General features: G+C 32.7%; 1 protein-coding gene across 9 annotated transcripts in view; it reads left to right on the top strand.

Annotated features, from left to right (window-relative positions):
• Positions 1–17,177, top strand: part of LCORL (ligand dependent nuclear receptor corepressor like) — a 156,477-nt gene that overhangs the window by 119,817 nt on the left and 19,483 nt on the right. For 3 of the 9 annotated variants that reach the window (XM_047799549.1, XM_047799548.1, XM_047799550.1), the window contains 2 exons: positions 4,100–4,193; positions 12,164–16,974. The exons of 1 other annotated variant lie outside the window; for it this stretch is intronic. In XM_047799549.1, the coding sequence (XP_047655505.1) occupies positions 4,100–4,193; positions 12,164–16,974 (4,905 nt within the window). Of the gene's footprint in view, positions 1–4,099; positions 4,194–5,512; positions 9,709–12,163; positions 16,975–17,177 lie in introns of those variants that run through there. 5 more of the 9 variants (XM_047799553.1, XM_047799554.1, XM_047799551.1 and 2 more) reach the window with 4 other exon arrangements.

The raw sequence follows: 17,177 nt of genomic DNA, 5'->3' as shown, positions 1-17,177 counted from the left end.
GACAGTTCTGTAGTTGAGGGTTGTATTTGTCTGCTTTCAATAGATTCTTTATCAGGAACTTACCAGAGTTCCTGATATGCAAGAAATTGCTTAATTTGGTCATGGTTTTAATTTTTCAAACACCAGTCCATTTTCAAAGTTATCTCTCGTAGTGTCATGTATACAATTACCTGACCTTGTTGAAAGATTACAACAGCCTCTCTTAACTGTATATACCTTTTGCATTAGTGTTTGATGAGAAATAATTAAATTTTGTTGTTGATGCTCAATCTACAACCATTAAATGGAAACAATTTGTGTTTATTATTGGGTAAACATTCACATATACAGCAAAATGCAGTGTAATAACCATGTTCCTGGCACGCAGAACTAGTAAGTGTGTTATTTGATCATATTTGCTTCTGACAGATTTTCTCTTGAGGAACTATCTTTTTTTTTTTTTTTTAATTCTTGGAAGCAACCTCTGATAATACCTATTTATGCATCTGTAAGAAAAACAGTTTCCTGTCCTTTAGAGATTCACATAAATACATACTAAGTACACTCTTATTCATTTACTCCCGCAGCATGCTCTTCTTACTCATCAGTTAAGCAAAAATTTTAAATCTCAACAATAGCAAGTGGTGTTAAAGTTGTGGGGAAAAAAATTTTGATAATATCTGCAGAAGTTCAAAACGTATACCCTGTTGTGCAGCACTTACACGCCATTGGTGTACATCTTAGAAAGATTCTTATACATGAACACAAGAAGACACTTAGGAGGATTTTCACTTCAGCCTTGTTGGTAATAGTAAAAAACTAAAGCAACCTAAATACCTACCGATAAATGAATGGTAGATAAATTTCAGTCTCTGTCTGTCTTCTACTTATTTCGTATTGCCCTGCAGCGTTTAGTACAATTAATAAGTGTTTAGTTTTCACCCAGCAATTTAATTATTAGACTTGAAAATATATACACACAAAACAATCTAGTTGTGATATGATATCTCCATTGTGAAGGATGCTTATAGATGTAAATCAGCAGCAGGAATGAGAAAATGCCCTCTACCCCTTTACTGATTTTCCTCTTTTTCTCAGTCTTAGTGCCCAAACTATTTCTCCCCTCCTCTGTTTTTGTTTTTTTCCTACTTCAGACAGTTTTTCTAGCTCTTGAGCTGCAGCCTTTATGATGGGAAAAAGAATCTTGCTATCAGCAGAATATTTTAATATAGGTGATAAAACTGCTAACAAAAAGTGAGATTTTCTATAGATAACATGGGCAGCCCAGGAATGGAAAGATAAAAGCTTTTCTACCTGGATCACTGAGTAGCGTTCCTTTAAAAAGAGGAATCAGGAATACAGGCTTGATTTGGGTAGTTCTCTTAAAGCTGGAACAGGCCTTAAGTCTCGCTCATCTTCACGATTGAAATTAGCCGTAACCGGGGCCATATTTGTCTATCAAACCATCAACCTAGGAGTGGTCCAAAAAAGGACAAGAATACCTTTATTGCCCTAGCTAGGGAGCTACAGCTTAGCTGTCATGCTTAATGTAAAAGAGAGGAAGGTGTTCCCTGCACCTCCTTTCCTTATTTATAGTTTGTGGAATAAATACTTTAAATCATATCAAAAGTCTAGAAGAGTTAGAATTGGAGAAATTTCATTAATTTATTCTGTAACATTGACAAAAAACAGACTTATGAAGACTGTTTTATATGCTATAAGCTACGTAAAACATGAGCAAAGTCAAAATGAGTGAATTCAGTGATAACATAAATATGGATTAGATAGTAATGATTTTTTGAAGGTGGTCTTGTAAGATCTTAAAATATTGAAGTTTTAATTGCTGAAGAAGAGAAATGAGGTAATAAAGGAGAAGACAGAACTCATTTCTTTCTTCTTTAATATATTTATAGCACTCTACTTTTGTTTTTGAGATACAAATGAACTGCACTGCAGTTTGAGAGACCTGACACTGCATAGCACATTTGAGGAACTGCAAGTGATTTAGGTGCACAGGAAGTGTGAGTGTTGAGATGAGTTGGGCTGAAAGGGTTAACTGGAACAAGTACTTCATTTAACAATTTTTAAGGTACCATCTGTCATATACTTTGTCTCTTCCAGTCTGTTTTTCTCTCTTCAGCATACTAGCTTCTAGCAATAACTGAATGTCTTTTAGTACTTCTAAATTCTATTCAGTAAATATGTATTGAACACTTAACTGTGTGCCAGCAGTGGGGGATACATCAGTGAATAACATGATGTGTTATTGTATAGACATGGTATGTAATGTGGACATGTCTTGCCTTCACATAACTTACAGTCTGGTAGCTAACACTAGAATATAGCCTGCTAAATGCTAAATAATATAGTTAAGTGTTGCAATTTTAGGGACCTAGAATAATAACAACCAAGTTCACGTTGTGTCCTGATTGATGAGTGAGGTTTGGTGAGAATTAGGATAAGTGCAAGGATAGAAGGAGGAGAAAAGACCAGGAGTCTTCTAGCCAGAGGAAACTAAGTGAAACTGTGAAAGCTCAGAGATGAGAAATAGCATAGCATTTTTCCCAACAGGTTTCCCTGTTCTACCCCATAGCGCCTTGCGGTCCATTCTCCCCACAGCAGATTGATCCTCTAAAAACAAAATTGTGTCATCTTATGCTTAGAATCCTCCAGTGGTTTCTTGTGCCTTTCAAAATAAAACTCAAATTTCTTACCATTGCCTACAAGTCCCTTTGTGATATACTTCCTTTAACATTTCTTATTTCATCTTACTCTTATTTCATTTCAGTCACTCTGGCTTCTTTGCTATTCCTTAAAAATTCCAGATATGATTTCCTTATAATAGCCTTTGCACAGACTGAGCCTCGTACAAGCTTGCCCCCAGATAATCTGCTTGGCTGGTACCTTCAGAGCAGAGTTCAGAACTCTGCTCAAGTCAAAGAGGCCTGTACTGATAACACTCAATAAAATAGCAGCTGCCTTACCCCTACCCTCATTATCCGTCAGCTCACTCTGCCTCATTTCTCCTAAGTAGCACTTATCATCAACCTGAAATATGGTTGTTGGTGGTGGTGTATGAATTACCTAACTAGATCATAATAAGCACCGTGAGAACAGTACTTCATATGCTTTTTTACTGCTGCTTCTCCAGATTCCTAAAACAGTGCTTTACGCATAGTTGAATTATTTTTAAGCCCCATTGAAATTTTTAGTATTTTTTAAAATATGAATCTTCTTATAATGATTTCTATCTTATAGCTTTAATTTTCAGTTTTTTGGGTACCAGTAGTGACTTATTCACAGTCTTTATTGCTGTGTTTTAAATTCATAGTTTATTCTTTGTAAAGTTTATCAGATTAATATATCTGATTTATTGAAGTTTTATTTATGTAAATTAAACATTATAATAGTAATAAAAATAACTACATTTTAGTAGCAAACACATAGGCAGTTTTTTACTAACAGGTTATTTTTCCTAAAATGTTATTATTGTATCTTCACCCAATCACAGATATAGTTTATTACCTTGGTAGTGATTCCACTGTTCCACATTTCCATTATTTAAAACAGTAAAATTTTGTACTGTGAATTCTAAAAAATAAATTGGTTGTACAGAGTCACAGATTACTTAGTACATATTCCACATATTACTAGTACTAGTAAATGCTAATTATTGTTCTCTTATTCATCATCATATTTTTTATGCTCTCTGTTTTGTTTGACGTACATTATTCCTACTTTCCTAAAGCATCATCTGGGCATCCTTGAATAGAAAACAGTCATGTTTCTATTGAATGAACAGTCAAGTGGTTGTTCACTGCAAAACAGTGGGAAAGATGACCAATGGTGGATTTTAAACAGATTTTATATCATAGTCTGTTTGTTTCTCCATGTCACTTGGCAGTGCCTGCTCTTCCTCTGTTCTTTTTTCCTATGTAGTGCCTTCCCAGTCATGTTCTGTTGCTAAAACCACAACATGAGTTGGTAACAGCCACATATCAAGTGCACGTGTTAATTTTTAGGTCATGAATTGGTAGATCATCAAAATATGAAATGTTACAAATGTAAGGATTACCTATCTGTCACAAATATAAAGTTTTTTCTCTTGCAAAAATTATAGGGGATGGAGTGTTAGATCTCTCTACAAAGAAAACCAGCATAAAATCTGAAGAGTCATCCATATGTGATCCTTCTTCTGAAAATTCAATGGCTGGGTAAGCAATATCTAGGAAATATAATTTAATATTAATATAAAATTATACAGAGAACTCTTAAAACTACTCTGAATAGATTGACATATATAGTCTTCTTCCAGAATTTTTGTCACTCATAAGTGTGTGTGTCTGTCATACCTTTCATTTGTCTTTTCTCTTTCTTTTTTATTCTTTCTGTTAAAGAAAAGTTATCAGAACAATCACCAAACTTCAGTTCATGTTACTAAAATGAACTACCAACTTAATCATAGAATACAAACTAAGAAGCAGGACCAAGTAAAGAGAATTTTAAGTTCAATATTTAGGAGGCAATTTTAAGGAGAATATGTAATTTCACTTTTAACTTCTTAAACAATCAACCAATTTTAAAAGTACCGTACTAATTCTTGTAACTAACTTATAGTGTTCAGATTTTTCTCATTGTGTTTTAGGTGTGGTGGCAGACTACTTATCTAGTAATCACCACAGAAAGTCCTTTCATGCTTTGAAAGCTGTTGTTAAATAAACAATAATGAAATGCTGTTCTGTTGGATTTGGGGATTTTTTTTTTTTTTTTTTGGTAACTTTTGCATCTTCCCATTAACAAATTGCATAGGAAGTTTTTTAGTCACGTTTAAATCTCAGATGTAGAATGTAATTTGCTTCAACTAAGACTGTAATAGCTTTTGAGTTATAAGGTATTATATAGTGAGCTTTCTGTTTGAGAAACTTTGAAAGTTACAGTGATACATTCGAAATAGAAATAACATGTATAATATATAAAATTATTTTACCTAAATATAACTGATCTACTTGTTTCAAATTTTAAATTTTTACCTAGAGAAAAATTAGTCTTGTGGAAATACGGGGTGTTGGTGTTTGGAAATATTCTTGCTGCTACAAATTTCCTTTAAAGGGGTTGACTCTTTTATTACTTGTTTAGCGGTAACGTCACGTTTCTACTAACAAAAACTCCTTTAGGGTTTGGGTATTTTATATAACGGAACTCTAATTGTAAAAAAATTTAAAGTGTTGCTCAGCAAGCATCTGTCAGAGGAATAGCAACATCATGAGAATATTTTTACAAATACTGAGTTAGGATTTTATGTTCTTGGAAGGTTTGCCCGTTGAGGCCACCGTATGATTGACACATTGTCCTACCAGGACTATAGCGTTTGCTTTGATAAGGAGTAACTACTACATCTCACAGACTTAAAAGAGTCATAAGCAGTGATGTTACCTAAGCAAGGAGTATAATAAAGGAGTGGACCCTCCCCTTCCATAGCTGTGTGAGAGTCTCTCATGCATCAGTTTACCATCGTTTCATTCCATCCATCCAGGAGACTACACAGAAACAGAGAGGACTATGTGGAAAGAAGTGCTGAGTTTGCAGATGGTTTGCTCTCAAAAGCTTTGAAAGACATTCAGTCTGGAGCACTGGACATAAATAAAGCAGGCATACTTTATGGCATACCTCAAAAAACTTTACTTCTCCACTTAGAAGCCTTACCAGCAGGGAAGCCTGCATCTTTTAAAAACAAAACTCGAGATTTCAATGATAGTTACTCATATAAAGACAGTAAAGAAACTTGTGCAGTGCTGCAAAAAGTAGCCTTGTGGGCAAGAGCTCAAGCAGAGCGCACAGAAAAAAGTAAATTCAATCTACTTGAAACCTCAGAATTAAAATTCCCAACAGCTTCCAGTTACCTCCATCAGTTAACTCTACAGAAAATGGTTACTCAATTTAAAGAAAAAAATGAAAGCCTACAATATGAAACTTCACATCCTACTGTACAGTTAAAAATTCCACAGCTACGAGTAAGTTCTGTTTCAAAACCACAACCTGATGGTCCTGGTCTGCTGGATGTTATGTATCAAGTTTCCAAAACCTCTCCAGTCCTTGAAGGATCAGCTCTCCAAAAACTGAAAAATATACTCCCTAAACAGAGCAAAATAGAATGTTCTGGGCCTGTAACTCACTCAAGTGTTGACTCTTATTTTCTACATGGGGACCTCTCTCCTTTGTGTCTTAATTCTAAAAACGGAACAGTTGATGGAACCTCTGAAAATACTGAAGACGGATTGGATCGAAAAGATAATAAGCAGCCCAGGAAAAAACGTGGCCGTTATCGGCAGTATGATCATGAAATAATGGAAGAGGCTATTGCAATGGTAATGAGCGGAAAAATGAGTGTTTCCAAAGCACAAGGAATTTATGGGGTACCTCACAGCACTTTAGAATACAAGGTAAAAGAAAGATCTGGAACACTGAAGACTCCTCCGAAGAAGAAACTCCGATTACCAGACACTGGGTTATATAATATGACAGATTCAGGGACTGGCAGCTGCAAAAACAGCAGCAAGCCTGTGTAGATTACTTGTTAGGAAAATGTTTGTATGTGTGTATGTGCGTGTGTATGTGTATGTGTGTTTGCGTGTGTGTATGTGCACAGGTGTGTATTTGTGTGTCTATATACACACATGTGGGAATTACAGATGCTCACTCTGACAGGAGACATGAAATTTTACAGTTCAAAAACCACTTACATGCCTTTTGAAAAAAAGTTTTATTCAGGGTTTTCACTGTGGACAGAATTATATAGTTGCTTACTTAATTCTGATAGTTTGTATTTAATCCTTGTATAAATAGGTGACAAAGATTCAGGTTTTCTTTAGTAGTCAATAGCATAAAGCATTGTGGGAAAACAAGTAATTGTAAAGTGGAACATTTTTATTGGTGAAAGACCACTCCAGCCATTCAGTTGAACCATCTTATAATAGAAATATGATATTAATAGCTTGTAAACATTTTCACGTAACATACTTACAGTTATTGTAAGTATATCAAACACCCAATCAGTTTAAATAGACAGCTATCTCCACACTAATATAAATTAATATATACAGTATTAGTACACTACAGTGCATTCTGTGAAATATGAAATGCACTCAAGTGCATCCACCAGGAATATAAAAGAAAACCTTAAATGATATATGTATAATGAAATTTAATATTTATCATTTAATAGTTGATTTAGCAGGAAGTTGGGGTTTATAAGGTAAATACTTAAAAAAAAACTGACACATATTTAACCCCAGCATCTATAGAATCCTTTAATATAAGATGGAATACTAAGAACAAAAAGTAATTTAAATTTAATTATTAAAATAATTTAATTTTGTTTTTCATTTGAAAAATAAGCTAATGTCGTAAGGTTAGAAAAGAAAGTTGGAATGCAGCTTAGAGCATGTTTATAATGTGCACAGAAAAAGCTTGAGAATGATAATTTTGGTTTAAATGTGCTGGTTAGTTGATGTTATGACTACTTTAAATTTTAAGGATTGTGACACACTCCTACTGTTGAAAAACCTCAGTGTAACTTTAATATATTTGCTGCTGTGACATTTCAAAACATTTTCAGTTTATCAAAATGAATTACAGATTTCATTTTGGTGGGCGATACATTATCATTTTGCTAATAACCAAATTTGCAGTTTGTTCAGGGTCTTGAATAGATTTACAGATATTTAACACTGAAGCTGTTTTGAACTTTCAGTAATGTAAACTCTCTACTAATTGGGTAGTTAGAAGCTGGGCAGTGCATTTTAACTTTTACTAGACTCATAAGAGAGACCAGTAATTTTATATAGCAGTTTTAAAATGTGGTTCAGAGTATCCATGTTCGATTTATGGAGTATGCAGTTTTAGTGGTAAAATGTTACAAAGCATGTGCCTCCATATAAAGAATGGGGATTTGCTTCATAAACTCAAAATTCTCCTAGTGCCCCTTTTCTCTGTTAAAATTCAGGTTCTGATCATTTTTTTCTAAGCCAGTTTTCATAAGTCCAAAAGGAATACTTAAAGCTGAAGTTTGAAAATAAGTGCACCTTGTCAAATACATGTGTTACTACACTTGTGTTTGTGTGTATCTCATGATCACACATGTACATGTAATACTAAAGAGATTTTCAACTATTACATTTAAAAACTGCTCACATATGTTTAAAGAAACTGAAGAGTGAGAAACTACACAACCAAATAGTTATTTGGTCTCTTAGATCTATACTGAACCCTCTTCAGCTATTAATGTTACCTGCATACTAGGGTATGAATCCTCTTGCTCTTTCCCCCCCACCCCAAGAAAGTATACATATAATAGATTGCAAAACAGCAGATGTCAGGGTCATCTTTCTTTTTAAAGAATTAAGCCATATTTTGTGAGGGCCAGAACTTGGATTATTTAATATATTTCCCCTTCCCCCCCCCATTGAAAAACAAAGTTAAAGATAAAGTAAATGTTTCAACACAATTTTATTGACCTCTTTATACAGAATTTACTTGCAAAAATTTGGGGGCTTGAATGCATTACATAATATTTATATTGTATTGAGCTTTTTTATTCCTCACACTATATTTACATTAATAAATTGATTGAGAAGTTTATAGTAAAGGGATACTTAACAGAACACTTTTATATCATTTAAAAGATGACCTGACCAAAAACTTTACAGGATTCATAAAATCAGGGATCATTTTGCTATTGACTTCACAGTGATCAGTAGTTTTATAGGTAATATTATAGTTAATTTGCAGCATTTTAGTACTTGTATTATTTATTTTTGGTCAGAAATAGTAAATTAAATATTTTTTGATAGTTTATAGGTAATGATCAACCCATAACTTTTAAAAGAAACAAAATGTTTCTAATAATTGAGTTAACTTTTGATTATACAAACTAGGAAAGGCAGGGAAATTTATGGGTTCCCCTTCTCCCCAGTGATTCTATTAAGATGTTCTTTATGTTAAACTTTCAAAGTACTTTATAAATTTAGTTACCAGTTACTACTTATAAATTGACAATTTTCTGAAAAATCCAGTTTCAGCAGACTTTTAATGAAGGTGAAAGCAACCCTTATGTGCTTTCTACTTATTTGAATGTTCCTCAAGTATTTTATATTTAAAAAAAAAAAAGAAGGAAAAGAAAAAAAACAGTGCCTCTGTTTTTAGAAAACTACTGCTCAGTAAAGTTGTTTAAACCATTTCTGGTAGCTAATGACAATTTTATATTAAATTGTATACTAACTTTAGTGAGACTGATTTTTTTAGTTGTTTACAGTACAAATACTTGTATTTGTTTTTTAATTGCAGTATTTCCATTGTCGCAGTAATTTAGTAAAACTCTGTGGCTGCCTTGATTTTGACAGATTTTGTTAATATAAACTGATTGTTAGGCAATTAGTTATATTTATGCATAAATCAATTGCACTATAATTCATGAATTATTTATTACAATATTTTCTAATGAATTCATGTATCTGTCTTGTGTTGTAAATGTACTGTAATTCTGTTTCTACTTTGTGTTGTTATATATCTAAATCTGATTGTATGAATTTTAATTGTTCAGTTAACGTGTTTCTAGGTTGTAATTTGTAGTAAAGCACTTCAATGCTTTTGCACTTAAATTTACAACACTGTGGTGTGTGATTGATTTACTCATTCAGTAAAAGAAAAAGAAAAAGAAAAGAAAAGAAAAAACTGACTACACTGGCTTCTTTGATTCACTCCAGGAAGCAGTCTTATTAATATTAATACTAATATTAGAAATTGACTTTTCTCCAAAGAGAACAATTTCAACAGCAAAACCTGTAATGGGCAAAATGGATAGTAACATGCAAAAAATAGGCAGGATGTTTTGTTTATAAACCAAACAGGAAAAAGTTAGAAAAATTCTTAGCAATAAGAACAGAGCTGTAAAACATAACATTTTAGAATCTTTATATAGTCAATTGAGAATAAATTCTTAATTGGAGGTTTATATGTATTTAGCTATTATTTACTCATTAAGTTTTCCTCTGACATTCTAACATAGAAGGAATATGGAAAATAAAAAAAAGTGAAGCCAAATAAACATACTGTGGAGTTTTATAAATTTGAGACCTTAGTTTTCTAATATCTGATGCATATATAATCTTAATACCTAAATATTTAATAACTTTTTAAAGCTATTCTTCATATAGCATTAGATAGAAATTACTAGCCACTGTGATATTTTTGAGATTTTTGAAGTTCCATTATTAAAAATAATAAATGAATAAGAAACTCTTAAAGTACTTCCTCAGAATGTCAAAAGAGAGATATAAAAATCTTGCAGGAGTTTTCAGAATAGTTAACACATTATTAATTTTTATTATTTCTACTCTATACTAACAGAAAAAAAGCATTTGAGCATTTCAGGAACTATTAAAAAGCGTATTAATTTTTAAAATATAGTGCAATGTATTTTTCTGAGAAACATGTGAAATCTCTCTAACTACTTAGTCACAAATATGTTTAATAGACCATAACATAACTTTAAAGAAACCTGTTAGAAGTGTGTGTCTGTAAGAACTTCTTTGTGCTTTCTTTTGCTTATGCGAAAATTACAATTTTTAATTTGCTGGAAAAGAGTATAATGTCACTTGTATCTTCTTATTTGATAGTTAGCATTTCCTCCTGTCTCTTTTCTCTACATATGCTTTTTGAATTTTCTAATAGTGAATCTTGGGAGTCAGCTCAATCATTTTATACTCCCAACTGCGACAGAATTTACAAAAAGTTATTTTCAGAAAGCAGGGGATACTGAGGTCATGTCTTGTCTTCATCTGTCTGGAGGTAGCAGTGAACTTAAAATTTTTTATTATACTTTCGTATCTCTTCTCACTTTGATAGCTACTGTATGTCAAATCACATGTTAGTTTTAGTAGTTCAACATTGGTTGAATCTAGGAAACATCTTTCTAGAAAAATTTTGATCTAATTTGTGAAATTTGGTGTTTTTGCTATTCAAATAATATGTAGATAAAATATTTCAGACTTATCTGTGAAATAAGCTAGTTATAGGGAGGAAAATTTAAAAGAATTTCACTTTTTACTGTAAAAAAAATTTTAATTTTTTATGTTCTTGAACATCATAGCCCTTTATTTAAACAAAATACAATATTCTGTAGCAATTCATAATCAGCATATTTCAGTTCCAATCCTAAATAAAATTTCTACAAACCAGGAACTAACAACAAATACAAGAGATCATGAGTGGGAAGCTATTTTCATGTACAGAGTTTGGTGATATGTTTACTTTAAATAGATACTTTTCTGAAACAGAATTCTTTTAATATATTTTATTCTTCTTGCTGCTGGTATTGGATTAAAAAGATTTTTTTTTAGACTTCTACATTGGTTGCTAAGTAATCCTGGGTTTTAGTTAACGTTAGATTTATGTTAGTTTCTGCAGTGGGACATTTTCCAGCATTTGAAATTAAATAATTAGGTAAGTAATGCCTTTAGTTTTGATATAATTACTTTAGTATTTAAAATCAATTTAAAATAGATTTCATTTTTAAATAGCTTAAATTTTTAATTTTCTTACTAGGTTAAAATGCCTGCAGTTTAATCTTAGAAAAGACATTCGTTTATTTATGTGAAATTTAAATCCCTTAATTTTCCTTTGTGACTCTGCAAAACTTCTTTATTATTTTTACTACCTTGAAAAATATATCTATTTTAAATAAAGATAAAGATTTCATCCTACATCTTATTTTTTTTCATTTGCTCTAATATGGATTGATAACTATCAAAATAACTTATAAAATGTCTACTTTACAAAAATTTTAACTATTTCTGAAGCACTTTCATTAAATATTCTTAATATATCCAAAGCACTAAACATTGGCAGTCTTTAAATATAATAATATCTATCAGCAGCAGCTTTTATATCGCAAAATATAGGGCTTTGCTTTAACTCTTACATTTTGTCATAGGAAATTAATTATCATCAGTGCTTCATTATATCTTTGGCTAAACAATAATCAAGATGTCATTATTGCAGCTCTCCATAGGAGTTAGGAGTCCAGCAATACCAAAACATCTTTTGTTCAAACTCTGTTAAAATTAAAACTCCTTATGATATTGGTATTTTTGCTGTAATTCATTTTTTGTTTGATTTTTATTTTTAGTTCAACTGTTGATGCAAAATCAGAGGAAGCTACTAAAATGGAAAAAGGAAAATCAGCATTAAGCAAAGTTTTGGAATCTTTGTGCATACATCATCAGCAACAAGTTTTGGCTATGTTGAAATTTCTAGCCCAAGAGCAGAATGCTGCTTCTCTTTGCTGTTGTAATACATCATGTACTGTGTCTTCAGAATCTCAAAATCCCCTAATTGAAGATGATTTAGATGGTCTATTCTGTAGTTGTGAATATAGGCTGGCAGAAAGAGGGTGTTTACAAAATGAAAGACAAAGAGCTGGTTTTGTGCCTCTGCCAGTCTGTATTAAAGATTTACATTGTTTATCTTGCCAAACTGTAACTACTGAACACATTAAGACAGTAGTGAATAGAGGAACTGCAAACAGTTATAACTCTCACAGGTGCTGTTCTGGATTGTTACCAGACATTCATTCCACAAAATCAGGCTTTCAGACTCCTTTTTCATCAAGGGAAGTATGCGATGTATCAATAAGTCTTAAAGATGTTTGTAGATCTCGAAGTCCCTCCCCCCCACCATTGTCACCTGTACAGACTGAAGGATTTGAAAAATTGAAAGATGTCATCTCAGAGCTTTCAGCCTTAGAAAATAACAGACTTGAAACAAACATTAACCAGCCTCCATCTCTCACTCCAGCAGAAATAAGCAGTGACAAAGATGATCATGAAGGTAAAATGCATAAAACTAAAGAATCCAGTAACTCTGATTCTTTGCTCTTGGAAGACAGCAATAATTGTACTACAAATCATGAAAAAGGTGAAGCTACTGTAATTTTTCAAGATTTAATGGATCGTATTAATGAAAAATTAAAATCAATAGAAACGATAGATATGACTAACCTTATAAAATTATCTAGCAGTGATTGTAATACAGATAATGATTTAAAATTGAGAGATTTAATAACCTCTCTCTTGCATAATGCAAAAGCCAGTGATTACAGTTTTATGGAATTACTGAGTCAGCATGATAAAAAGGTAGAAAATAAAATAATCCAGACAAGATTTCGAAAGCGTCAAGAAAACTTGTTTGCAATGCACAACTCTCCTGATTCACCCATATTTAGAAGGCAATCTTTACAGATAAAAAGAGAGCTTGCTAGTCTTGATGAGAACTTTATAAGAAAAAAATACACTGAAAAAAATTCAAGGAAATTTTTGCGCAATGATGAATTATTTTCAGCAGACAAAGAATTCTGCCATTGCCAAGGGCCTTTGTTACAAAATACTAGAAGCCTTCAAGATAAAAATCAAGCAGAAACATCGGTTTCACTAGATTATACGTTACAGTCATTGCAACTACCTCCTCATAATTTAGGAACTAACTCGGCTTTTGATACATTTTCAGAAAGCTTTAAAACAACTTCCCCTGAGAAAATGAACATAAGAAGATCACAGGAGAAATCTGTGGCTGGAAAAAATTTTTTGCAAAATCATAAAGCAAATTCAAAATTAGAGAGTGGTCAAAACTCTTTGAAAAATAATGTCTCTGGACTTTTGAATAGAACTAAACGAAATATTGTACCTCCAGGGTGGTATTCTATCTATGTAACAAATAATTATGTTTTAAAAAAATCCCCTAAGGCCAAAAAAGTTTCTGAATCTACAAAAAAAAAAGATCCAGTAAAAAATACTCAGATTGAAAGCTCACACAATATAGATCTAAACAAAATTGCACTGAATTCTAATTTACAAGTTGTTGTGGAACGTTTGGAAGATACAATAAATATAACAAAGTCTTGGAATAATCAGTCACTATCAGAAGGATATAAAGCATCCAAGAAATTGATCGAAATTGGTGGTAAAGATCAAAATGTTGGTAGAAATCTGACTCTTCCTATACATAGAATGGCATGCAAAGAGCAGAGTTTATCAAAATCTGGAGTACCATCCACCAGTGTTAAAAGCAGCCATATACCTACAAAAGATTCGAATAACAGGAGACTTGATAACCAGAAAAAATCATCTGTTTTAGATACAGGTGGCTTGATTTCCAGTGTTGAAAATGTACCAACAAAATATAAAGTCATTGAAAGCTCTTCTTTTTCCAGCTATTCTAGTCCTGTTAAACTCATGTTTTTATCTGAGGTTAAAAGCAGTGAAGGAGTCAAATATACTTTAACTTCAGTCGGTACTTCGGAATCAAATACTGATCTTCCATCTAAAAAACTACTAACCCATCAAGTAACTGGAAACAGAAAGGGAACAAATGAGAATATCTCAAATGCTAACTTTGAAAATTATAGTTCTACTCTTAATGACAGTGACACTCTTCAAAGAGAACTAAGCAAATTTAATTGTGCGAAAGAAACTACAGACTCCTCTGCAATGTTTATAGATGATATGAATAGTGATAAACCACAAGAGGAACCTAAGGAATATTCAAGCAGTGCTATTGATTCATCTTTTAAAAGAAAACCAGGGAGACCTAAAAAAATAGGTCCCCAGGTTGTGAAGCAGATTAAGCGACCAATTGGAAGACCACCAAAACCTAAAACTGACCAAGCAGACATTACCGTTTGCCAGAAAGAGTCTTTTAGTGCTGAAAAGAAAAGCCCAGAGTCTCTCATATCAGAAGTAAAAGAAGGTGTATATAAAAAGAGTATTATAGTAACTGTTATTTATGGAAGGTCAAGAAGAACTAAAAGGCATGTTTCTGAAGGAAGTGTAAACAGAGGCAATGTAATGTCTTTAAACAATGTTGCTGATTTTACAACAGAATATAACAGTCTCAGAAATATTAGAGAATATAAAATCGACTCGGGTGAAAGAATAAGTGCTATTTCAAGTTTGACTACTGAAAGTGAGATCTTGGGGTCTGGCTTTGAATATGTTAGACCTATCAAGAACAAGTCTGTGATACCTCAACCTTCCAAGAACATTGTTCGACCAAATCAGAAGCCTTTGGCAATTCGGAAACCTGGTAGACCTGCAAAAGTGAAAATCTCTGGCATATCTGTGACTGTTAATAGAATTTCACCTCAGGAGAGAGAAGTAAGTATTAGCAGCTGCTTACCTCCTTTAGAACAAGAGAATACATTAGAAAAAAATCTGCCAGAAGAAAAATATGATCACCAACACTCCGTGGATACAAGGCACACTGAAGCTGACGAATTTAAGAATGGATCAAAAAGTATGGTTGCTACTATACCTTTGAGACATTCTATTAGGGATAGAAAACCATCTCTGCATTTCCTACATTCATTAGCATCTTCTAATTCACTTATTTATAGAAATGCTCTGCTCCATAAATCATGTAAACTCCATTTGCAGAAAGGTAAAAGTCAGAAGGACAAACATAAGCAGTCAAGGATTAAAATAGCTTCCAAAGGTAACCTAGGAGCTAGAAATTCAAGGAATGCAAAAAAGCGTTTGGAAGATAAATTAATACCCATTTCCGAAGTATCCTTGGACCCTATAATCTCATCAGATCCTTTGCTTAGGTGGTGGGCTGCTTCTACTCCAAATGATTCCTTATTAGAGGAATTAAACAATAGATTTGAACAAATAACAAATGCTTGGGTGCATGTAAGTGGAGATGAGGCTGAGAATTGTGTTCATAAAAAAAGAGAACAGATTGAAAATAATAACTTCAAAATAGCAAGCCCTTTGGAAACCTGTCTTTTAGAACTTGAAGTTTCACCTGTAAAAATGCTTTTTCAGAAAAAGTATGATTTGAATGAACTCTGTACCTGGTTTATGCAAACAACAGAAACACAGTCTCTTTCACTAGTTAGAAAAGCAAATGCTCGAAACCCTTTGGAAGTAATAAACACCAGAGGAATTAAATTAGGGACCAAATATTCTGATTTTAATACCAGTCCCTTCAGAAAGCACTTTAAAAAGTTTGCACTATCTTCTCCTTCAAAATCAGCAGGGAAGTTGCATATACTGCATAAAATGGTTAGCTCTCCACTCTTAAATGTGAAAAGTAATTTAACACTAACTAGATTAAAAAGAACTGAGTTTAAAAGGTTGCAGCATGAGAGGTGGAGAAGAGAGGGAAAGCTGCACAGCCATGGAACAGGTGATTGGATGTCTAAAAGGAGGAACTTAAGGTTTTTTTGCCAGAACCAATTTTTAAATAAGACTAAGGGGGAAGCAAATGCTGACATCCAACTCCAAGGAAAAAAAACAGTAGATAATCAGTTTATTTTGCCACCTGAGATCAGGGATGACTTTTTGCAACAGAAGGTGGCAATCTCTGACTTCAAAACGCATGCTAGTGTAGAGACTAAATTTAAGTCAGAAGCAAAGGAGAATGGAAAGAATTGCAGCCAAAAAGATTTTGAAAAGGGACCAAGACTAGGAAATGTATGTCCAAATAATTGGAGGTCGAAAACCTTAAAAGATTGTAGAATATTTTTGAGGAAGATCAACTATCTTGAACACAGAAATACTTTTAAGCTAAATACAATTATTTACTCTCCTGAACCTGTTGACAGTGAAAGTAATCCTCAGACACACATAGAAGAGTCAAAGCGCTTTACCTTAAGATCCCATTCTCCTAGGCAAAATTCTTTTAAAAAGCAGTCTAAAGAAATAGAAAATGCTAAAGCCAATAGTCCTTCAAGTGATAAATTTCCCGGCCAACTTGACAATAGTAAATTAAATAAATGTGTTAACTATGACAAGAATCCTCCTGATAATTCTGAAGTTCTTAGCAAATTGAACAAAAGAAAAAGACCACCGTGGAAGACCACAGAATTGTCAACAAAAAGACATAAACGACAATCTTGCAACAGTGGACAAATGGCAAACTATTATTCAAAATCCCAACTAGGTAAGTTTTTCTCTACTTAATTTTAAAGTTTCATTGTAGGTGCCTTGAGTAAAGAATGAGATAATGGTAGAAAAAGAATAGCTGATTTAGTTTTAATTAATATTTCCAAAATATTTGGATAACATGAATTTCTTGGCACCTAGTATGAAACTCATGAAATCAGGTGCTGCTAAATGTCCCAGAGCATTTCCCCACATCTAAAT

Source organism: Phacochoerus africanus, chromosome 10 (assembly GCF_016906955.1).
Source record: "Phacochoerus africanus isolate WHEZ1 chromosome 10, ROS_Pafr_v1, whole genome shotgun sequence".
Lineage (NCBI taxonomy): Eukaryota > Metazoa > Chordata > Mammalia > Artiodactyla > Suidae > Phacochoerus > Phacochoerus africanus.
This window is presented reverse-complemented; position numbering and strand designations above follow the sequence as displayed.